Here is a 24,634-nt window from a genome sequence, read left to right on the forward strand (position 1 = left end):
TCTTTAATATCGAAGTTGTCTTTATTAGAGCAAAATGAGAACTATATTTTTAGAGACATGCAATTTCAGATTACTCTCTTTTGGCCAAATTTCAAGATTTGTGTCATTGTTTTTGGTTGTGGTCTTGTGTGTTCTCTGAGTGTGTTCTCACAATTACACGGGTGATTTGAGCATCATTTTCTTTCTTTCATCCCTCTCTCTCCATGTCTTGCTTCTCTCTTTCTCTTTCTCTCTCCCTCTTTTTCCAGAGTAGATTGATGAGTTGAATTCGCTTTCAAAACTCTGAACAATGTTGTAGTGCAGCCAAACCTGAGCTCAAATTTCTCCTGAGCACGACAACATCTTTCCTTCCATCTTTTGCTTTTTCTTAGTCCGTCTCTTTGTCTGCATTGCTCTCCGTTTTTACCTATTTTTACACCTATCTGTTAGACTGCTGGCTCTGAACATTTCTGTAAACTGTCAGTGCATCTAATTCAAAATCCTTATAAAACTTCTTGATTTAGATATAGAAAGCAGCAGGACCAACCCATGTTTTAAAGGTCTAGATGGATAGAGAGAATATTATTCTTTTTTTTATAGATATTTTTTTATTAAAGCTTGTTACAACTTTAGAGTGCAATATTTATTGTGTAATAGTCTTGCAAATTTTAATAAGGTAATTGTGAGCCGTGTTTGTGTAATGCATTGCTAAGTAATTTATTAATGTCATTTAATTACTTTTCCTTTAAAGTATTAGTTAACTTCAGAATTAAAATTTACTCACTCCCATGTTATCCAAGATGTTTATGTCTTTCTTTCTTCAATCGAAAAGGAATTAAGGTTTTTGAGTAAAAATATTCCAGGATTAAACTCCATGTAGTGGACTTCACCGGAGTACAACAGGTTTAAATGGCAGTTTCAGTGCAGCTTCAAAGGGCTTTACATGATCCCAGCTGAGGAATAAGGGTCTTTTCTAGCGAAACGATCGGCCATTTTCTAAAAAAATAAAAAGTTATATACTTTTTAACCACAAATGCTCGTCTTGCGTTAGCTCTGCGATGCGCCACGCATTACGTAATCATGTTGGAAAGGTCACGCGTGACGTAGGTGAAAGTGACGCGGTAGGGCGAAAAACTAATTTTCTCCTTCAACTTCAAAATTGTCCAACATCATTGTTTTACCTTTTTTTGTAAAGGACGTTTGACTTAGTCTTCACTTTGTAGACACTGGATTGGTACTTCCACCTACGTCATGCGTGACCTTTCCAATGTGATTGCGTAATGCATGCCGCATTCGCAGAGCTAATGCAAGACAAGCATTTGTGGTTAAAAAGTATATAAATTTTTTATTTTTATTTTTTAGAAAATGACCGATTGTTTCGCTAGACAAGACCCTTATTCCTCGTCTGGGATCGCGTAGATCCCTTTGAAGCTGCATTTAAACTGCAATTTGGACCTTCAACCCGTTGTACCCTGGTGAAGTCCACTATATGGAGAAAAATCCTGGAATGTTTTCCTCAAAAACCTTAATTTCTTTCTGACTGAAGAAAGAAAGACATCTTGGAAGACATGGGGGTGAGTAAATTATCAGGAAATTTTAATTCTGAAGTGAACTAATCTTTTAAAAAAGTAAAGTAAGGTATTGCTCATAGTTTTTCTGTAATTTAATTAGTTATTTCTGATGTAATTGCATTAAATACTGTCTAGACTACAGAACAATTCTATATAAAACAATAGTGGCTAAAAATTAAAAATGAGATACAAAGTCACATTATGAGATATTAAGTTGCAAGTGCAACAAAGTTAGAATTACAAGAAATAAAGTCAGTTGTAAGATTTGAAGTTGCAATTACAGGGAATAAAGTTAATTTTGTTAGATATAAAGTCACATTGTGGCATAATTACTTTTTTCTGGGTGGGAATGGGTTTCCATAACAGTCATAAATTACTGTCACACACTAATGGCTTACTAGGTGTCATGAAATGTGCTTTTTTTGTACAATTCAAACAATTTCTATGCACACAATTCAAATTTTGGGGCTGTTTCCCAAGATTTTTAATGTTTTTTTGAGTCCCACTTTATATTAGGTCTCTTTAACTACTATGTACTAACATTTAAATGAATAATTTGATACAATGTACTTACTGTGTACATAGATGATTTTACATTGTACTCATATTTTTAAAATACCTGCATGTAATTACAGCTGTAATTAATTTCTATAATTATACTGTTGACCCTTCCCCTACCCCTTAACCCACCCTTAAACCTACCCATACCACCAAACCTGTTTCTAACCCACCTCAGTAGCAGCACAAGTATTTTGTAATACAACATGAACACAATAAGTACATTTTTTAATTATTTTTGATGTAAGTACGTAAGGACACCTAATATAAATTGTGACAGATTTTTCAAAGAAGTATGTTAAAGCTTAATTTATTAAATCAAAAATACAGTAAAAACAGTAATATTGTGAAATATTATTACAATTTAAAATAACTTTTTTATTTGAATATATTTTTTTAAAAGTAATTTATTCCTGTGATGACAAATGTGAATTTTCAGCATCATTACTCCAGTCTTCAGTGTCACATAATTATCCTTTGCTGAATTAAATTGTAGTGTAATAATGATTATCATTATAGAATCACTGCGTATTTAACTACAAACTATTGCCAAAGTCAGCAGTACTGCGTACAGTACAGTTGTAATCCGACACGGATTTGGTGAAGTTGTTGAGTTGTGTATGTGTCTATAGGCTTCTATAGGCTTTCGATGATGCAGATTACAGGTCTTATCATGTTTGTGTACTGTATTTCTGTTTTGTGTTTTCAGCACTGGTTTGTCAGAAGCGTCCTGCACCTGCAGTCTTTAGAAAATAAGCCATTGAAAATGTCTTTCATAACACGTTATATAAGCATGGATGAGACTAAACAGACGTTTCCTTACACCACCCGTCTGTAGCAGCATGACAGAGAACTGCCCTGCATAACACACACGCACTATAATTTCAGATGTAACGATACACTGTTCTTTTCTGCATTCATGACTCAATATTGAAGAGTCGTCTTGTCTCGTTCCCTTTTAAGCTAACAAAACAGAGCCAGTTTTGACTAACCCAAACGGGGCTGTGCTGTGTCTGCTATCTTCCAATCAGAGCTGCTGTCTTGTGGTCCAACCCAAACGGAAGACACTATTTGTTCATTTCTAATTAGGGGCAGGAAATGTTTGTTCATATTGGATTGGGTGGGACTCCTTCAGATTTCTTGGCACATTTACACAAACTATTTAAGCATCCTGTTTAAATTCCTCCTCTCTGAATGAAGCACATAATACACAGAAGTGGGCTTTTGTACATTTACATAAGAGAACTTTGTTCATCAAAAGTCATGGCTTAAAACTATTTGTGTCAGTCAGGGAATGTGGAGTATGTCAGTGTGATATTTCTGGCGGCACTTCATTATGTATTCTGCATTAAATACCAACCACCACTTCACCATTAAGATTAATTTAATATACCTATATCCTGATTGATTTAGTATACTATTCTTGTCATTAACCTCCATGCATAATGCTTAAAGGATTAGTTCACTTCAGAATTAAAATTTCCTGATCATTTACTCAACCCCATGTCGTCCAAGATGTTTATGTCTTTCTTTCTTCAGTCGAAAAGAAATTAAGGTTTTTGAGGAAAACATTCCAGGATTTTTCTCCATATAGTGGACCTCAACAGCTACTAACAGGTTGTGAAGGTCCAAATTGCAGTTTAAATGCAGCTTCAAAGGGCTCTACATGATCCAAGCCGAGGAATAATGGTCTTATTTAGCGAAATGATTTCGCCTATGTCACGCGTGACCTTTCCAACATGATTACGTAATGCATGGTGCATCGCAGAGCTAGTGCAAGACGAGCATTTGTGAGTATATAATTTTTATTTTTTTTAGACAATGACCAATCGTTATGCTAGATAAGACCCATATTCCTCGGCTGGGATCTTGTTGAGCCCTCTGAAGCTGCATTGAAAGTGCAATTTGGACCTTCAACCCATTGTACCCCAGTTAAGTCCTCTATATGGAGAAAAATACTGCAATGTTTTCCTCAATTTCTTTTCGACTGAAGAAAGAAAGACGTAAACATCTTGGATGACGTGGGGGTGAGTAAATTATCAGAAAAGTTTAATTCTAAAGTGAACTAATCCTTTAAGAAGTACCTTAATATTGGCACAAAATAACAAGGTCCTTTCATGACAAGTACTTTAAAACGTTGGGATTTCTTCAAATTCTAATAAACTTAAATGTTTTCCCACACTGTTTGTGCTACGGATACCTCAAATCATGTGGCATGCTATGTGATATATGCTTTTACATTTATTAAAAACAATAAAAGGGACAAAAAATCCCATTAACCAACAAAAAATGAGGGAACTTATAGACACTTGAAGGTGGGAGATTTAACTTGAGCCAATAAGAACTACATAGAAACCCTCTACAACCTCAGAAGCCACTCTAAACACGTTAGTGATCTCATACGAATGCCACTCTCAACAGCCTAACATCACGCCGTTGACTTTTGCACTGGCAAGCATCATACATAAATAAAATATAGTGAAATGTAGTGACTCAAATAATATATAGTGACTCCATAGTCAGATAAGACATTAAGGGCTAGATTTACTAACAGCTTCCTTCAGCGCAAACACTCTTTTGGTGTTAAAAAGCTACTGTCAGGATTTACTAAAGACACGCAGTGGAAAAAATAGCGATGGACACAATTATTTTTTGACCTTATTGCATATGCATTTGTGGGAGTTTCCTTTTCAGATGCACAATTTATGGGAGGAGAGAATTTAAATAAATCATGCAACGTGATTTTCTAAGGTTTGCGATAGTTTATGAGATAGATTTACTGGTATTTGCGCTATTATTTACCGCCCAAAAAAGCATGTCTTATACTATTTTGCGTATGGCATGACTGCGATATTTACTAGAGGAGGAACTGCAGAGAACAGAGAGAGTGCGTGATAGAACGGAGAGAATTCTCTCACTCATCTTTTTTTGGAATGCCAGAGGAAGACAAACATATCACTTGCCAAGCCACATTATTTTTAATTTGCTGCGCCTGTGTTATTAGATTACCCTCACCTGATTATCAATGGCTTTGTTAGTTTCTGACCGTACTCTAATTTGCGTTGGTCAAAATGAAAATGAGCTGCTGCATCTGTGTTCTTTAATTTACTCCCATTGGCGCTTTTATTGGATTGTGGTCTCACGCTAATTTGCCCTGTTTAGTAAACCTGGCCCTAAGAGGTAATTTAGCAAAGAATGAGATGATATGTGATTTGATATAAAGTATTTCACCTTAAACAAAGACTTACAGTAATTGTGTTGTGTGTGTATTGTTTTGTTTCCTTATAATCCATTGACCTTTGCTTAGCCACACACAAGCTTCCTCATACTTGTGTGTGTGTGTGTGTGTGTGTGTGTGTGTGTGTGTGTGTGTGTGTGTGTGTGTGAAACACTTTGGACCCATGAATCAGCGATATGATTGGTGCAAAAAAGCAGGGCTTTTGCCTACAAGAACACCATCACCGCAGTCAAACACTGAGCTGGACCAGTCTTGTTATGGGGTGTTTTTCTGCTGTAGGAAGTGGAAAACTTGACTGTATGAAGGACATAATGGATTCTTTGAAGTATCAAGCCAATTTGGCAGAGAATATGGTGCCTTCTGTTCATAGACTGAAGCTTGATGATCAGTGGACTTGATGATTAAGCATACATCCAAATCTACCCAAACCTGGTTTAGGGCTTGGTCCTACAATGTTCTTGAGTGGCATGCTTAGTCTCCAGATTTAAATCTCATTGAAAATATTTGATGGGATTAAAAGAGAGCAGTGGCAACATGAAAACCAAAGATTATCAGTGATCTGAAAGCTTTTGTGCATGAGGTATAGGCTAAGATTCCAATAGAGAGGTGACAGAAACTTTAGAGCATTTAGAGGCTACATTTAGGTTATAAAAAGTAAAGGATTCTCTATTAAATTTGACTTTTGGGGGGTGAATAATTTTGTACACGGATGTTTAGAGCCATTTTTTAAACAGCGTAACTCAACATTCTCAGAATTACTCAAATGTGTATTAATAAACTTTCTATGATAGTTTACTGATACCTTAGTTAAAGTGTTTTCAAAAAATGTAGTTTACAACAGCAGAATGTGTTTCTGGTCAGGGGTGTTGAATAATTTCAAATTTGGTAATTAAATATCATATTTAATATATAATATATTTTAAACAATAAAAGTCTATGAAATGTCCCCATGTACAGTTGATAGCCGGGTAAACTTTAAACTCTGCAGGATTTCATGTAGCTTTACTGGAAATGCATTTCTCTGAATTGGGGAATTGTGTTGTTTTATTGTAAGGGCAATATAAAAGATGTATCTGAGCTTCCTGATCATAAACTATGTGGATATTGAGATCAAAAGATTATGATAAGAAGTGTATACAGTTTTTATATTGACGTGCCTATTTCCTAATTTATAGAAAGGGAACACAAAAATCACAAACTTTCTTTTCTTCTTTCCTTATTAGACTAAATAAATGAGAATAAAATGAATAAAATGAAGCACACATTCTGATCCACAGTAGGAAAGATTTCTTGTAATGTTTCCTACTGTGAGTCAGAATGTGTGCTCCATTTTATCATCCAAGAGCCTGTGCTGTAATTATTTTGTTTATTGTGTTGTCAGGTAATCAAATAAGCAAATTTGCTTTGTTGTCTTTGGCATGTGCAATGCTTAACTGTTATTTGGACAGGTGTAAAACTATAGCTGCTTTTCCACCGAAATTACCCAGAACAATTTGTCCTAGGAACTTTTTTTCCCCCAGACCTGTTGCTATCTGCGTTTCCATCGCGGTCTAAAGTACCGTGAAGATTAAAGGAACAGTTCACCCAAAAGTGAAGAAAAAAAAAAAAAAGGATTTACTCACCCTCAAGCCATCCTAGGTGTATATGTACTGTATATCTTCTTTCAGACAAACACAATCAGAGATATATTGAAAAATATCCTTAGTCCTCCAAGGTTTATAATAGTTGTGAATGGCTGCTCAAATTCTGAAGACAAAAAAATCCATCCATCCATAAAAAATTAATCCATACAACTCCAGGGGGTTAATAAAGGCCTTTTGAAGTGAATCAATGCATTTGTGTAAGACAAGTATCCTTATTTAAAACTTTATAAAGTAAAATAACAAGCTTCCGGTGCAACAGCCATACACATTTGCCGTACGTCCAAAAAACGTTAACTTCCGCAACGTAGTACACAATGACATGATGTACTACGATTGTGTTCGTATGAAAGAAGACCGTCATATACACCTATGATGGCTTGAGGGTGAGTAAATCATGGAATAATTTTCATTTTTGGGTGAACTGTCCCTTTAAATCTGGGACTGCGTGCAATTTTCCAGTTCCAGCTAGATTTCGTCCTCCGCATATAAGCTTAATAAAGCCTGAACCTCGTTGCTGGTCCATCGGTCGTATTTTTAAACTCCATTGTTGATTCGAATAGCAAACAGCTCTTACTGCACGCACTGCAACAGACTTTTAAAAATGCTGGTCAAAATAAAATGCTGAGTGGAGACAACCAGTCAAAATGCTGCGTGAACTCAACCAATCAGTTCAGTGCCCAAGTCCCACCCCCGAAAGTTCCTGAACTTTGAAAAAGTACTACCCCATGAGCAGGTACTTTCTGAGGGGGAAATTACCCAGAACTTCATTTAGACCCTGGTTCCTGCGGTCAAAACACACCGAGTACCACCCCAGAGTCCCTAGTTCCTGGGGAAAGTTCCTTTGGTGGAAACACAGCTTATAACTACAATAGGAAACTACAACAGGACTGACAGTGAAACTATAGAAGATTTTAGATCACGCTATTACTGGGTGTGGAGTCCCGTTCTATGAAAATGAACTGTCTTCTTTTTCATTCTCTCTCTGTCTCTGTAGGATCGGTTGTTCTTTGTTATGGAGTATGTGAACGGAGGAGACCTGATGTTTCAGATCCAGCGCTCACGAAAGTTTGATGAAGCCCGTTCCCGTTTCTACGCAGCTGAGGTCACATCAGCACTTATGTTCCTGCACCAACACGGCGTCATCTACAGGTATACTCACACAAAGTAAAAGTCAACAGGAAATGCTATTCGGAGCCTGTTTTACTTAGATAATGTGTCATTTTTATAAATGGTTTTTATGAGATGGATTTTCAATGGGAAAAAATGTAGGGCAGGACTTACTTTTATCAATCAGAATATGACTGGATTGTGAAAAGTGGACCAGAATGGAGCCAGGTAGTTTTGACATTTATATTCCTCGTCTTACTGTACATAATATTGACAAAATAGAGAAAGCGTCAATTTTATTCCATGTTGCATTTTTTGGTGACACTAGCAGTGTAGAAATGGCACACTTTAAAGACACACACTAGTTATGCCATGAGACTGCAGCGTGACTTCTGCTCCCACAAATGATGCCAATCCTACCCAGGCTTCATGCTAACTGGCACTCAAAGACGTTAAATGCTTGTTTTTGTTCCAGCTCTGAGGTAGATGCTAATCCCATTTGACCCAGGAGAGTTAGCAAAAGATCAAGCCATTGTTAGCGTAGCATTTAGTATCAGCTTACCTCTCTTGATGAAGTAAAGTTGCTATTCAGGCCAGAAAAGGTTTCATGCTCTCCAGGGACAACCAAAGATACAATGTATACTGTGGGCTGACCTCAGCACTGAGCTCTTGATACAGTTCAGATTTTTTTTAACAGAGGCCGATAAGATGAAACAACTGTGAAAAGTCTCAAAGGACTAATCCACAACCTTTTTTCATGGTCTGCACAAAACTACAAGAGAAGCCCCCTCATTTGTTTAGCATTTCTTTATGTATATACACACACACACACACACACACACACAGACACACACGTTCGGACAGGTATTGAGACACACACACACGCACTTTGTTCATAAAGCAGCAAAATACAGTTGTAAGTCTTGTTATAAGTGATAAATTTGACAAAATACAGTTGTTAATCTTGTTTAGAGTGACAAATGTGGCAAAATACAGTTCACAAAGTGAACCGAAGACATTATTGAATACTCTTCTGTCTACTCTCGTAGTTTGAGACAGTTTGAGAGTCACACTTGTTGATAAATACTGTTGTCAATCCCAAACACTGACTGTGTGAACATAGCCAAACTCATTAATTCTTTCCCAGGTACAAATTTGTATACATGTCCTTGCTGTCCTTCTGTCTGTTTATCACACAGTCAGACTTACAAGCAAAAAGATACACTGTAAGCTGAATACAGAAGCTGCAATGGGTCACATGCCAGGAGAAAAGCACAAAAAGCAATATTCCTTATCCACAGTTCGGGTAGATATTGTAGTACTATGACAATCCTACACATTCCTGCTGGTTTCTGCAAGATACAAGAGGTCAAACTACACACGACCCCCATTTGAGACAGCCGTCGTTATTGCAGTACTAAAGCACCTATCTCTCCCTATTATCATGTCAAAAGTGCTTGCCATATCAATGTCCTGATTCTTATATTGATTGTTCTTGTCCAGTAAAGTGTTTTAAGTTAATTAATGCAAGTGAGCTGTCGGTGTCCATCTCCTTCTCGGTTTTTGTTAATAGTAGTTATCCAAACATAGATCAGACTATAGGAATAGCAGTATTAAGTTTCTCAAAGTATTATATTAATAGTTCAGTACCTGATTTAAACATATGATGATCAAATGTTTGTGGTTTGTAATTTATTGGGTTTTGTAAGTGTCCCTGTAAATGTGTAGATGGTTTTACATGATAGATCTGGCCTCAGGGAAGCGCTGAGGAATGTAAGTGGAGGTGGGGTGAATTAGTGGATTAGAGCATCTCTCTGATGAATTCGAGGCCTCTTTAGCCCCCAGCAACACCAAATCCTTTCCACCTTTTCTCTCCAGCTCCTTTTTTTTTTTTCTTTTTTTTTTGAGGAGTAAAACCTTAAAAATATACAGTATACTTCTAATTTGTACAAGCACTAGGTATACACTTCTAGAATATCAGGTTAGTGTTCGAGATCACTTGAAATGTGTCAAGAAAATCCTATTATGTGATTTATTTTCTATACCATTTCTTAGAGAGGCAGAGCTTATGCTTATACAGTATATTGGCTACTGTTCAAAAGTTAGGTGTCAATAAGATTTTTTTTTTTTCTCATTTTTTTGACATAAGATTGACAAAAGGTTTCTATTTGAAATAAATCCTGTTCTTTTGAACTTTCTATTCAATATAAAAATATATCACTGTTACCATAAAAAATATTAGGCAGCACAACTGTTTTCAACATTGATAATAATAAGAAATGTTTACTGAAAAAGAAATCATCATGTTAGAATGATTTCTGAAGGATCATGTGATACTGAAGACTGCAGTAATGGCTGCTGAAACTTTGGCTTTAAATTTTAAAATTTATTAAAATATGAAACTTTAATTGACAATATTACTGTTTTTACTGATTTTTTGATCAAATAATTGTAACTTTGGTGAGTATAAGAGACTTCTTTCAAAAACATTTTAAAACAGACAGACAGATGGACAGACAGATAAATAGAGAGATAGATAGATAGATAGATTGATTGATTGATTGATTGATTGATTGATTCAGAACTACAAAATGCATCTTTTGCTGGCTGTTTGAACAAATGAGATTTTATTTAACCTAATTCTCTCCTATTAGAAACGGGACATAAACAGTGTGAAAGAAAGAAAGAAAGAAGAGGTTGACAATATCTGTTGTGCAGGTCAATGCTTGTCCTCTGTAAAGACTTGATTAGGCCCGTAAACCATTCAGCTTCAACTCTCTTTATTTTCTGTCTGTTATTGAATGTTTAGCAGAGATTTTTTTTTTTTTTTTTGACTGAAGGTTGATCAGTTGCAGAGCCTCATGTTAAAGTGACGAGGGACTCTATGGAAAAATCACTCCACACTCAAAGGGAACACAGGAAGGCATTTCAATAGGGCCTAATTATGTGTGTACATGCAGATCTGTGTATGTGTGGGAGTCCATGCATTATGGCATGTGTACGTGTGTGAGCAATTGTCCACTGGAGCTCAGAGGAAGTGTGAAATCAAAGTCAAAGTAAAAATAGAATTTGTATAATAATATTTTATATAATATAATAAAAACTATATTACTTATAATATTTGTATTTTTATGACATGATTACAAATATATAATATAGAGATGTGTGTATGTATGTATATATACATATACATACATACAAACAGTAATGCATCATTACTCCATCATGTGACACTGAAGACTGGAGTAATGATGCTGAAAATTCAGCTTTGATCACAGAAATAAATTATATTTTAAAGTATATTAAAATAGAAAACCATAATTTTAAATTGTAATAATATTTCACAATATTATTATTTTTTCTGTATTTATTATTAAATAAATGCAGCCTTAATGAGCATAAGAGACTTCGTTCAAAAACATTAAAAATAGTAATGTTTCCAAACTTTTGACTGGTAGTGTATATATTTCTTAATTTTATAAAATAAATAATTAATCTATTTATTGTATATTTTATTATAATATTTGCATTTTTAATTTATGTGTTTTAGGTATTTTATCTGTATTTTATATTATTTATTTATTTATTTCAATTTGGTCTCAGACTTTTGGACCCCACTGATTTATGTATGTGTAAGAGAGAAATTGATTGTCTGTGTTGTGTCCGTTGAAGAGTCCTGAACACTGAAGCATTTGTTGGACCTTGAGCAGTAGTTGCCATTGTTAAATACATCCCACAGAGTCCTCTTTATATGAAATTAAAATGCCCAATCCTTTTTTTCATATATATCAGTATTTATTATAAATGATTTATCTATGCACATCATTATTTTTTTTTTAATACATGTGCCCTTGTATTTTTTTTTTTTTCAAAGTAACTTTCCCTCCTACTTGTAACGAAATCTCTTCTCTGATGACGTGTTTGTTGGTGCAAGGGCGGGACAACCTGTCACTCAACATGAGATCACAGCAACAGCAAACCACATCGATCCAATGATCCAATCAATTCCCAGTAGACAAAAACAAGACCCACCCTACATTTTTTCTTGTTTAAGAAGCCTTTTTACTCAGATATATGTTACAATAAGGAAGAAAAGACTATCGAAACTTCCATTTAAAGGTGACTTTAACTCTGTGTAGTGGACGTGTGGCAGCTTCTGGCTTTAAAGAAGCTGGGGTCCAATCCGCTAATTATTATTGGCTATTGTCATGTTAAGTGCCTATCTCTAAAATCATTCCAACTTCAATGGTTGCTGTCAAAAATAGAACAGTTACATAAACCTGGGCTGTCCGCCCTCATGTCGGAACAGTGCCTCACAAAAAGATTTGTGCTTGAATGATGCCAGTAAAGAAATGTTGACATTTTTTGCCAATCAACCATCAAAGACCGGGCCTGTTTGGCTCTCTTGTGCTATCTTTGTCCTGTAAAGCTTTATTGAACTGTTGACACACAAAACACACTCATGAACAATTTTTTTTTTTTTTTTTTTTCACAAAAGCAAGTGGGTTAGTGAGATCAGTAAGATTTTTTTAATGTTTTTAAAAGAAGTATCTTATGCTCACCAAGGCTGCCTTTATTTGACAGTATAAAATACAGTAAAACAGTAATATTTTAGAATTTAAAAGTACTCTTTTTTTATTGTAATATATTTTAAAATGTAATTTATTCCTGTGATGGCAAATCTGAATTTTCAGCATCATTACTCCAGGTTTCAGTGTCACATGATCCTGCGGAAATCATAATATGCTGATTTGGTGCTCAAGAAACATTTCTTATTATTGTTAATTTTAAAAACAGCTGTGCTGCTTAATATTTTCATGAAAACTGTGTTACATTTTTGTTTAATAGAAAGTTAAAAAGAACAGCATTTATTTAAAATAAAAATCTTTTGTAACCTTTTAAATGTATTTACTGTCATTTTTGATCAAAATAATGCATCCTTGACTCTAAAAAATAACTGTAAAAAAACAAACAAAAAAAATGTTCACAGTAACTTACCATAAAACAATACATTCTGGGTAATATTATTTTTCATTTCAAGAAAAGAGGCCTATAGGCTACTTTCTCAAAAATATTACCCAGAATGCATTGTTTTTACAGTATATTACTTCTGTATATTACATTGCATTCTGTATATTACAATGCATTCTGGGAAATATTATTTGTCGTTTTCGAGAAAGTAGCCTATAGGTTCTTTTCTTAAAATGACAAATATTACCCAGAATGCATTGTTTTTATGGTATATTACTGTTTCAATGGAAAATGGTATTTTACTGTGTAAGTTTATTCTGTTTATTTTTAGTTATTTTTTAGAGTGTTGCTAAATTAAAGTATTAATTTTGGTAACACTTTATTTTAGGGTCTTTTAACTAGTTGCTTATTAGCATGCATATTACTATAATATTGGCTATTTATTAGTGCTTATTAAGCACATATTAATACCTTATTCTACATGGCCATATTCTACATTCTTAATCCTTCCCAATACTTAAACTTAACAACTAACTTACTAACTATTCATAAGCAGTAAATTAGGAGTTTATTGAGGGAAAAGGCATAGTTAATAGTTTATATGTGTTCCATATGCTAAAGTGTTACCTTAATTTCTAAAAAAAAAAAAAAAAAAACTGCTTATATTAGGCAACTAAAATGACTGGAGTCTTCATCTCATATAGGTGTACATCATTTTGCACATTTCTTCATTTCTTTAAGGGTTAAACTTTTTTAATGAGGAATGACTGAGTTAACTTTTTAATGAACTCGAGCTTCCTTACAAATGCATGTAGTCTTTATTCACTTTACTTGAATAGCTCATATTTCAGTATGATAGGCAGGTTTTACGAGAGTAGTGTGAATCCTTATCTTAGAAGTGTGCAAATGGATGCACACCTGACATGTGTTGAACCATACCCTGGCTTCTGTTTATCTCAATATAACCACATACACATATAAACACACAGGGTCATCGAGAGGTCATGCATACTCTGGCACCCACATTTCTCTCCGCAAACCCTTCCTGCTACAAGATATCTGTTAAATAGAGCATGGCAGGAGCTTATTGGCAGTACACATCCCCTCAGTCTCAGTCACTCACCTATTGAAGCCATGCTGAAGCCATGCTACCTCTTAAGAAGGGGCAGATAGATTGTCAAGGCTTTGATAACAATGGCTCTACACATTCTTACACGAGCTAGAGTGGACTCTATTCTCAGGTGAATAGTACAGTGATATAAGACTCCTCTATGGCTCATTAACTGCAAACTGTGAAAGGCAGAGATCACAGAGAGACGAGCCATGCTCTGATACGTCTGAAGAGATGTCTTCAGATGTATTGCAGCATCCTTTATCAGTGCAATCTAGCCTCTCGTGATTCCAAGCTTATAACTCACAATTCTGACTTTTTTCTCAGAATTGTGAGATATAAAATTGCAATTGCAAGAAAAAAAGTCACATCTTTTTTCGTGGCGGAAACTAACTTCCATAGTAAAATGCATAAATTGTAAATGTAAAAAATGCTTCCACAAGTTAGTCTATTTTTTAGGCTCTAGGACACACCAGATGATAAACTGAAGCGTGACATTGACATTGTTAAACTTTAAATTCAGTATAGCATTTGAAGTCAAACACTTTAAATGTGTAGGTACAGCTGGATGTAGACTGAACGTCAGCCGTGTCATGATAGTTCATGTTAGTTAATGCATTAACTAATGTTAACAAATGAGACATTATTGTAAAGTGTTACCGTTAACATGAACTAACAATAAAAATACTACTAAAGCATTTCTTAATCTTAGTTCATTAATTTCAACATTTACCAATACATTATTAAAATCAAAGTTGCATCTGTTAATATTATTTAATGCACCTGAGCTAACATGAACTAACAATGAACAGTTGTATTTTTATTAACCAAAAGATGATTAAATACTGTAACAGATCTATTGTCCATTGTTAGTTAATGCATTAAATAATGTTAACTAATGGGACCTTATTGTAAAGTGTAATTAATAATACATTAATAAAAAGTCAAATTAGGTTCTTTACGTTCCTGCCGGCGCATCGTTGTCTTTGTGGACCACAAAAAGTTTCATGCATGGGATTGACTTAAGCATGCAGTCACCAGGCTCGACAGGGTCTTTTTCTGTATTGTCAGTTCTTGTCTTTATTTTGCTCTGACACACTGAGAAAACAGGATTTATCAGGCATGACAATCAGATTAGCTCCTCTGAACATTCCTGCATGCTTTCAGGTTCCAGCTAGTTTGTCCAGGTGCATGTACTGTAACACATATACACACACGGTGCGTACATGCAGAGGAATACTCTGGTGTCCTGTACATACATGTTTGTTTTGAAATATGCAAATCACTTCACATATTTAGATCATCAGCAAAAATGGTGGAATGAACTGTCTGACCATCTGAAGCCATGCAGACACTGCACTTATTTACTTGACTGACATGGGCGGCATGTCTCATATGAGCATGTCAAACTGTCATGTGACCCCCATTAAGTGTATTTAATGTTTCTACACGTTTGAAAAATCCTTTGACACTGAATGCCCTCAGCCAGATTCCACTGACACTGTCCTGGCTGACATGTACCAGGGTCTCATCCTTTAACCTTTAAAATGGCATTACAAAATCTCCACCCTCTATATGTGTACTTTTCTTTTTCTAGTCTGTGGCACTGAGCACAAACATCCCCCTGTGCAAAACAACCTATCTGCACTGGGGCAAGTCTCTGCAATCACTGCGATTCAGATATTATCATTGTGTGCTCCTCTTGAGGTGTTTGGCTTTGGCCCATAGACTGTAAAAAAAAGATGGACGACGCACCGTCACTCTCTTCCATTGTAGGAAGTGAAGCCGCCAGTGTGCCAATATGGCGCTGACATTTTGAGTCTCGAGTCTGCGCATAGTAAACATGGAGCACGAGTCTGCGCATTAGTGAGCGCGAAGTGGAGCCGCGATATCAAGGTCCCGCCAAAACTCAGAACAATTCATTATGTCGGTGTGAAATAAACAGTTATGGAAATGTAGAATAGAAATTAAAGTTAAAGATCCAGAAAAAAGTCTGTTGGTGCCTCAGTGACTACTTCACTCAGAGAAGCTATTAATCTCAGCTGTCAATCATGACGTCTCACCCCTGTTTTTATATCATCAAGTAACTAACTAAAACCAAACTTATTTAAAGAACGAACACTTGAACTAACACCAGCGTGATAAAAACTGTCTAAAATGACAGAAACTGCCTTTGGAAAAAAATGTTTATAGTGTAATTTGATTGTTTAGTTTGTCTCGCGTCCCATTACATTACATGGAGAGGGTGGGGTTTATGACCTATACTGCTTCCATCCACCTGGGGGCGATTGAGACGCTTTGGCTTCACTTTTCAGGACTCGTGTGGCATGCTTGCTTTGGCCACATCACTAGAGTTTACTGTTACACTCTTCGGAGTTTACAGAAATCAGCATATTAGAAGGATTTTATGTGCCGCTGAAGACTGGAGTAATGACTGCTCTTTTTTAGCTTTGCCATTACAGGAATAAATTACATTATGAAATATATTAACAGAAAATATTTCACAATATTACTGTTTTTACTGCATTTTTGGTCAAATAAATGCAGGCTTGGTGAGCAGCATAACAGTCAAAATCATTAAACAATTTTACCAGCCCAAAAATTTTGAAAGGTATTGTCCATGTTCATGAATGGCTAAAGTAAATGAAAGTATGCGGATTAATTTCCATTCAAATTTTAATTAATAATAATAATAATAATAAATCCTATTATTTTCATTGGTGATGATTGTTAGATTCTCATTACTGTAACAGCATTTTTTTCTGTTTTGCAATATATTACCCTTTTTTTCATCACAGAAATGACATAATTTTGGATTCTGTAATAGGAACTGAGTAGAAATGTGGTTAAATGTCACAATGCAAATTCAAAAAAAAAAAACTTTATTAAAAATCTTCATTATTCTTTAGCAAAAAATAATTTATTATTTATTTGCTCTTATTTTATGGTAAAATATGACAAATGAAAAGAAAAAAAATAAATATTAATTGAAATAAAATAAATATATTATGTGCTGTGTTGCGTATTGTAATTGTTATTTCAGCTATAGCCATTTTCATTTAGTTTGACTTGGTGTACTAAAGTACCTAAAACTAAAACTGAAATAAAAATTAATAAAAACTATAGGCATATTTAAAGAAAACTAACAGAAATTATAACACAAATGGAAACAGAACTTTTTTAAACAAAATATTAAAAATATTATAATGAATGTTGGAGAGAGGAGTCCTAAAAGGAGACTCAGATGAAATCTAGCGCTCTGGGTGGTCTGTTGGGTAAAAGGACTTGGTATTGGCACAGTAAAAGAAATATCCAACATACAGTCCATCATTGATGTTGTTTACTCTCTGCTATACGTATAAATCCGTCATCTTAACACAATGCTGACATAAGTCACCCTAAACTCTGAAATAATGCTCATGTGGAAATTTGTTTCATACCTTTGAAGAAGCCTGTGTCACGATCAAAACTAAGGTAGGGCTCAGGGCAAAAATGTCACAGAAAGTAATGTATATATAAATAAATGAGGGGTCAGAATGTTGATGTGTATGTTGTGAAGGGAAGGCTTTTTAACAGCTCACCTGAGGCTGCTGTCATTTTTACCTCCACAAATGTTCTGCCCTGAACACTCCCAACACCTAGACCCGCATACAGCCATCTCAGGAATGGAGCAGAGAGCAGCTTGAGTTATAAATGAGGCTTAGTGCCATATGTTATTGTTGTAAAGGTCTAGAGAACAGTCAGACCCTCAAGGTCTCATAGATCAGTTGTCAGCTTACTGTCTAACAGGCATTTCGACCTTCACACCACCATTTTAAACAGCCTGGCGATTTATTAAAAGAGTTAAAGCCAAACATAAAAAAAAAAAAAAAAAAATTGAAATTGAAATATGGTCTAATTGTTTTTTTCCCACGTCACTCCAGAGATCTGAAGCTGGATAACATTCTTTTGGACGCTGAAGGCCACTGTAAACTGGCTGACTTTGGCATGTGCAAAGAGGGCATTCTGAACGGGGTCACGACCACTACCTTCTGCGGGACACCTGACTACATCGCACCTGAGGTACAACTAGTAAATCATAATAGACAAAACCAGCAGCTGAGGTGTTTGACACCATTTTGAACCTCATTCTTGCATTCTTCTCATTCAGATCCTGCAGGAGTTGGAGTACGGCCCATCGGTGGATTGGTGGGCTCTGGGTGTGCTCATGTACGAAATGATGGCCGGTCAGCCTCCGTTTGAAGCTGACAATGAGGACGACCTTTTTGAGTCCATCCTCCACGATGACGTGCTTTACCCCGTGTGGCTCAGTAAAGAAGCCGTCAGCATTCTGAAATCTGTAAGCGGCCCGTTTCTTGAAATCTCATCATTTGTTTGTGTGTGTTTTGTGGTTGGCCCATTTATCATTTCTTATTCCACTTCTGTTCAGAATCTTTTCTCTTCCTGCAGTGCATTGAGCTCCTCTGTATGGTCATACAGCTGGCTGCACTTTCCCTCTGACCTCTCCAACCTTCCTCTGTTCATTTTTCCTCCCTTTTGTTCCTCATTCATCCCTCTGTTCTGGTACATTTACCTCTGACTTACAAATACACTAATTTTGTGGCATATTTGATAAACTTTGACAGGATATTATGTGATTTATTTCCTTGTTTTAAATGTTTGTGCACCAAAAATTATGAATTGCCAGAAAAGGCTTGAGCAACATAACCTGAAAGGTGTTGTAAGCTGTTTTAGCCACTTTGCTAATTTCAACCAAACTGACTTAGACCATTCTCAGCAATTGGTAAAATATATGAAATGTTGAAATGTTATTAGCTAATGAACCTTATTATAAAGCGTTCTAAGAAAGACAAGTGTGATTTCTTCAGGACATCTTTTTCGGTGATATCTGCCTTGTATTGTATTTGTGGTATTCCACAAAAATTGCTTACAGCTCCTTACACACTGTTCATATATTAATATATATCCTTCTATATAAATTATGTAATATGAAATGTATTCCCTTTTCCTCAGTTCATGACAAAGAACCCCAGTAAGCGTCTGGGCTGTGTGGTGACCCAGGGGCTGGAGGAAGCCATCAAAGTCCATCCTTTCTTCAGAGAGATCGACTGGGTCCTGCTGGAGCAGAGGAGGGTCAAGCCCCCCTTTAAACCTCGCATTGTAAGCATACATGCTTTCTCATACAATGAAATCAATCCTGTAAGCTTATATAAAGAAATTTCTATACTGTAGAGCATGACACTAGCAATGGCAAGACTAAGCCCAAAGAATACTTTGGCCACCCACGTGCAGCCCAATTTTTGTGTCCACGCGGATGGTGTGCGTACAACAGTGCATGTGACTTGAGCACTTGAAAACAAAGTCCACTAGATAGTGCGCATGCACCGAATGCATCTTTCCGTGCTCACGGCCAAAGGAGTATTCTTTAAAAGGCTCACGCACTCAACTGTGTGACAGATGGAGCAGAACGTGGAAAATGATGTCAAACCAAAGTTTATTCAGACACCTTGAACATTTCATTCATTAATACAGTTTATTCACTATAGTTAAAAAAAAATGGTAATAAAATATGACAAGATCTCAGAGTTAAACTGTGTCAGAAAAAATTAATCTTAATTATGTCAGATAACACTTAAGCAAATCATGGTCAGGTCAAAGTGTCTGAAAAATGTATCAATTTTACTGGTAGTCCACTGTATGAAGAATTTTTGGGTATAATATGTCACAGTTTACTTTATTTTGCTATCCTCACTTACATAAATGAACTATAGTGTCCTGCACCCACTAGTAAAAATATATAAAAAATGTCTGAATAATTTTTGGTTTGACTGTATACCTGGGCCTTAATGGGTTAGATTCCCAAGGAAAGCAAGGACTGATAGAAAAGTACTTTATATACCTTGAATGTAATGTAAGTCAACTTGGATAAAAGCTTCTGGCAACTGAATAAATGTAAAATGCAAATATAATTCATTTCACAATTAAGACTTTTTTTTTGCTAAATGCTCTGATACAGCATGCGCACGTTGACTTTATCTCTCGTGTTCCTCTGTCTTTAGCGTCTGTGGTCTAGACTGAAAGTCGGATGCCACAACGGCACTTCTCGACTTCTGCTTTCCCATGGTGGGGGGAAGGGGTGATGGTGTTGTGTGTATGCGCGCGTGTGTATATGTACACAAGTGGGTGCTTTAGATGGAAAGGTCACAGAAAGGTTCAGAGAAAACGCGACCAACACGTGCTCTCTTGCCCTCTGAGTAACTTTGGCGTTCCGTCACCACAGCGGCTTACCAGCAACTTTTTACATTTACATCTGCACCTGTGGCTTTTAACTGAAAAACTACACTGTTTCTTAGAACAGCATCAGGGGCAAAATATGATACTTAAGCAATACAGTCAATACAGACACTTGTTGCTTATTATCATAATTTTTAAAGGGTTATTTCACCCAAAAATGAAAATTCTGTCATCATTTACTTACCCTTATGTCATTCAAAACCCATAAGACTGTCGTTCAACTTTGAAACACAAATGAAGATTTTTTTTTTTTTTTTTTTAAGGAAACCTGAGAGATTTCTTTCCCATTGAAATTCCTTTTGATGCTGTATAAAGACATTGTAAAAGTAATCCATATGTATGAAGTGGTTTAATCCAAGTACGGTTGAACTTTTGCTTACAATATTTGATGTGCTCAATGTACACCGATCAGGCATAACATTATGACCACCTTCCTAGTATTGTGTTGGTCCCCCTTTTGCTGCCAAAACAGCCCTGACCCGTCAAGGCATGGACTCCACTAGACCCCTGAAGGTGTGCTGTGGTATCTGGCACCAAGATGTTAGCAGCAGATCCTTTAAGTCCTGTAAGTTGCGAGGTGGGGCCTCCATAGATCGGACTTGTTTGTTCAACACATCCCAAAGATGCTCGATTGGATTGAGATCTGGGGAAATTGGAGGCCAAGTCAACACCTCAAACTCGTTGTTGTGCTCCTCAAACCATCCTTGAACCAGTTCTGATGCTCACGTGCCCACTGTCGGCGGTGGACAGGGATCAGCATGGGCACTCTATGTAGCCTCATACGCAACAAACTGTGATGCACTGTGTATTCTGACACCTTTCTATCAGAACCAGCATTAACTTCATGAGTAATTTGAGCTACAGTAGCTCGTCTGTTGGATCGGACCACACGGGCCAGCCTTTGCTCCCCACGTGCATCAATGAGCCTTGGCCGCCCATGACCCTGTCGCCGGTTCACCACTGTTCCTTCTTTGGACAACTTTTGATAGATACTGACCACTGCAGACCAGGAACACCCCACAAGAGCTGCAGTTTTGGAGATGCTCTGACCCAGTTGTCTAGCCATCACAATTGGGCCCATCTCAAACTCACTCAAATCCTTACACTTCCTACCTGTCAGTGGTCATAATGTTATGCTTGATTAGTGTATATGCATAGATCCTGAATAAAAGCCTAAATTAAATGTGTTCCTTATATAAAGTGATCGAGTTTCTTCAGATTTGGATTAAACTGCTCAATTCATATGGATTATTTTTTATGATCTTTATATGAACTTTTTGAAGCATCAAAGTTTTAGTGGAATGGACTTTCAATAGGGGGACAGAAATCTCTCAGGTTTCAAAACAAGTATCCTCATTTGTTTTGAAGATAAACGAAAGTCTTATGGGTTTTGAATGACATGAGGGTGAGTAAATGATGACGGAATGTAAATTTTTGAGTGAACTATCCCTTTTTATCAGAAAACCTTCATACAACCATGTTTCTATCTCTCTTTTGTTGTAGAAAACCAAGCGCGATGTGAATAACTTCGACCAGGACTTCACTCGCGAGGACCCCGTGCTCACGCCAGTAGACGAGGCAATCATCAAGCAAATCAACCAGGATGAATTCAAGGGCTTCTCATACTTCGGAGAGGAAGCTTTGTCTTAAAGCCCAACCCTTCATCTGTCAGCTCAAATATATGCTAAACACACCCACAAACACTCAAAAATCCACATCGCATCGCAATACATGAACACACACTCCACAGATGCGCTGAAGATGGGGCTCAAACCAGACGAGAGCAGAACGGCCAGTCCCTGTGGTTCACTTCCCCTTTACTGCTGTTTTTGCTCTTTTATTCTTCTCTATGTCTCCAAAAAAGAAAAAAAAAGTACTGCGTATGGATCTCGTCCCAGGCCTCAACGAGTCTGACAACCAATCATAAAACGAATGTTCTCCAGAGCCCAAGAAGGAAGGGTTGGAACGCACTACCTTAAACCAAAATTGACGATACCAATGATTGTACTACCATTTCGGACACTTGTTGGGTTTTCGAAATCCCCTGATGGAAAGGTTGTGCCCTTGAGGAAGAATTTACCCTGCATACGTGACAATGAGACATTCTGTGCTGTGCAGTCAAATGCCTTTTTGTGTAATCAGGTGACATTTTGGGAGCAATTTTATAAAATATACAAAGACATTTGTAGTGTGTGTATATATATATATATATATATATATATATATATATATATATATATATATATATATATATATATATATACACATTCCATCACAGTGTTTTCAAGGTTCATTAGGAATGATAACCTGCTGTATATGGGTTGTGTTACGAAGTGTCGGCCTGAGTAGGTGTGTGCATGACATGTATGTGTCCGTGTGCATGTGTTTGCATGAATGAGAGCGAGAGGCCCTTGCCCTCCTGAAGCTCTACAGCTGTTTTCATGTTGTTTTGCAATGGCTTTTCATTTGTAAAGACTGTGGTGTGTGTGTGTGTGTGTGTGTGTGTGTGTGTGTGTGTGTGTGTGTGTGTGTGTGTGCGCGTGCGCGCCGTGTCCCACCGCTATGCATAAGATGGTATAGTCGTGGGCAGACAGACCATCACCCATAGCTGTCCGGTCGTTTTGTACAGAACGTAACATGTACATAGTATTCACTCCAAAAGCCTGTGAAAGCTTCTTAGAATAGGCAATTGTTTGCATGGTCTTGCAAATTGTGTCGTTATTGAGTAGCATCAGTTTATGGAAAGATAAACATGTTTTTGATATCTATGTGCAATACCCTGAACACATTTCCCCCAATTCTTTTCTTTATTTTTGAATTTTTCTGTTGTTTTCTCGTGTGTTTCATAGGTTAGAGCTTCACCAAAGGCTTTCTCGCTCTCGCTCTCATGCTTCTCTCTGCCATTCTCGTGTACATAGTTTGCTGAATAAGCTGTGGAATGTAGTGGAAAAATGTGTGAGCTCTTAATTTATTCGATTTACATGTAGCTATGCTTCCTTTTTGTGTCAACAATTCAATCGTTTCTTTGTGTTACTTTATTTCAGACAATTAAGCCTTGTTACACACCTCCGTAGAGTTTTTAAACTATTCAGTTTTGTTTTAAAATTTTGTGAACCCCCTATAGTTGAATCGTTTACTTGTGCAATGTGAAAAGCTCTAAAGTAGAGGTGAACTAAACAAAAAGGGTACATTTCAGGCGTACTAATTAAAACCTTCTGGAATGTGATGACTTTTGCTTTAGCAATTCAATGGTGATTTGAAGATGTGTTTTATTGTTCTTTTAAAAGTGGTTGCTGACTTTAAACATTTATTTCTGTCTGAAGTTTTTTTTTTTTTCCTCTCGAATTGTTCCATTGCTTTTTTTAACCATGTCTGTGGGTTGATTATGGTAGCTAGGTCAATGTTGCCGATTGTCTTTGAAGCCTTTTTCTCTCGCAGGCACCTTCCTGTCTGTCGCCCTCACTGTATCATGCCAAATGTCTCGTTCAGCTTTATTTTCTCCCGTTGTTTCCTTTTTAAGTGTAAAGGAATGAACTTGATATATAGGATGCATCCATGGTCTGTCTTCAAAGTCAAAACAGAATAAATAAACTAAAAATTACCTCTTAAAATAAGTGCAAAGATTTCTCTGGCTGAATATTGAATATTTGCGCATACAGTATTAAAATACATAAATGTTTCATGTGTATGATAGTGCTGTATTACATACATCTGGTATTGGACTTTAGTTTCTGTATGGTGAAGCTTCACGTGCACAGAGGTATTTCTTTTCTGGATACACTAGCGTTAACTCATTGTAAGCATTTTACTATGTGCCAAATGTACTGTCATCTAAAGGATGTGAATGTTTTTGTTTAACCTATTAAACCCTAAGATGTATGAAAAATGCTGTTTTGGTGATATGTTGAAAGAGAATTATGTGCACACACCCATACAGAGGAAACAGAACATCAAATTGCAAAAGTGAGTATAATATTTGAGTAGAGGTTACTTGTAAGTCTAAACTTTTAATAATGTCCTCACAAATATAGTGGAACTGACTTGTAAGGACATTTAAAGTGTTTTATGATGATTATGATGATGATGAAGATTATCATTCTTATTATTATTTATTATAACAACTCACAAATCAGCCAAGTCATGTGCTGCTTTAAATCTGCTG

At 36.3% G+C, this 24,634-nt stretch overlaps 1 protein-coding gene across 2 annotated transcripts in view; it reads left to right on the top strand.

Annotated features, from left to right (window-relative positions):
• Positions 1 to 24,358, top strand: part of LOC127523910 (protein kinase C epsilon type-like) — a 66,832-nt gene extending 42,474 nt beyond the window's left edge. For both annotated transcript variants that reach the window (XM_051915080.1, XM_051915079.1), the window contains exons 11-15: positions 7,984 to 8,138; positions 18,102 to 18,240; positions 18,329 to 18,517; positions 19,192 to 19,338; positions 21,976 to 24,358. In XM_051915080.1, coding sequence (XP_051771040.1) covers positions 7,984 to 8,138; positions 18,102 to 18,240; positions 18,329 to 18,517; positions 19,192 to 19,338; positions 21,976 to 22,122 — 777 coding nt within the window. In that variant the 3' untranslated portion in view covers positions 22,123 to 24,358. The remainder of the gene's footprint in view (positions 1 to 7,983; positions 8,139 to 18,101; positions 18,241 to 18,328; positions 18,518 to 19,191; positions 19,339 to 21,975) is intronic.
• Positions 24,359 to 24,634: the final 276 nt, after the last annotated feature.

Source organism: Ctenopharyngodon idella, chromosome 12 (assembly GCF_019924925.1).
Source record: "Ctenopharyngodon idella isolate HZGC_01 chromosome 12, HZGC01, whole genome shotgun sequence".
Classification (NCBI taxonomy): Eukaryota; Metazoa; Chordata; class Actinopteri; order Cypriniformes; family Xenocyprididae; genus Ctenopharyngodon; species Ctenopharyngodon idella.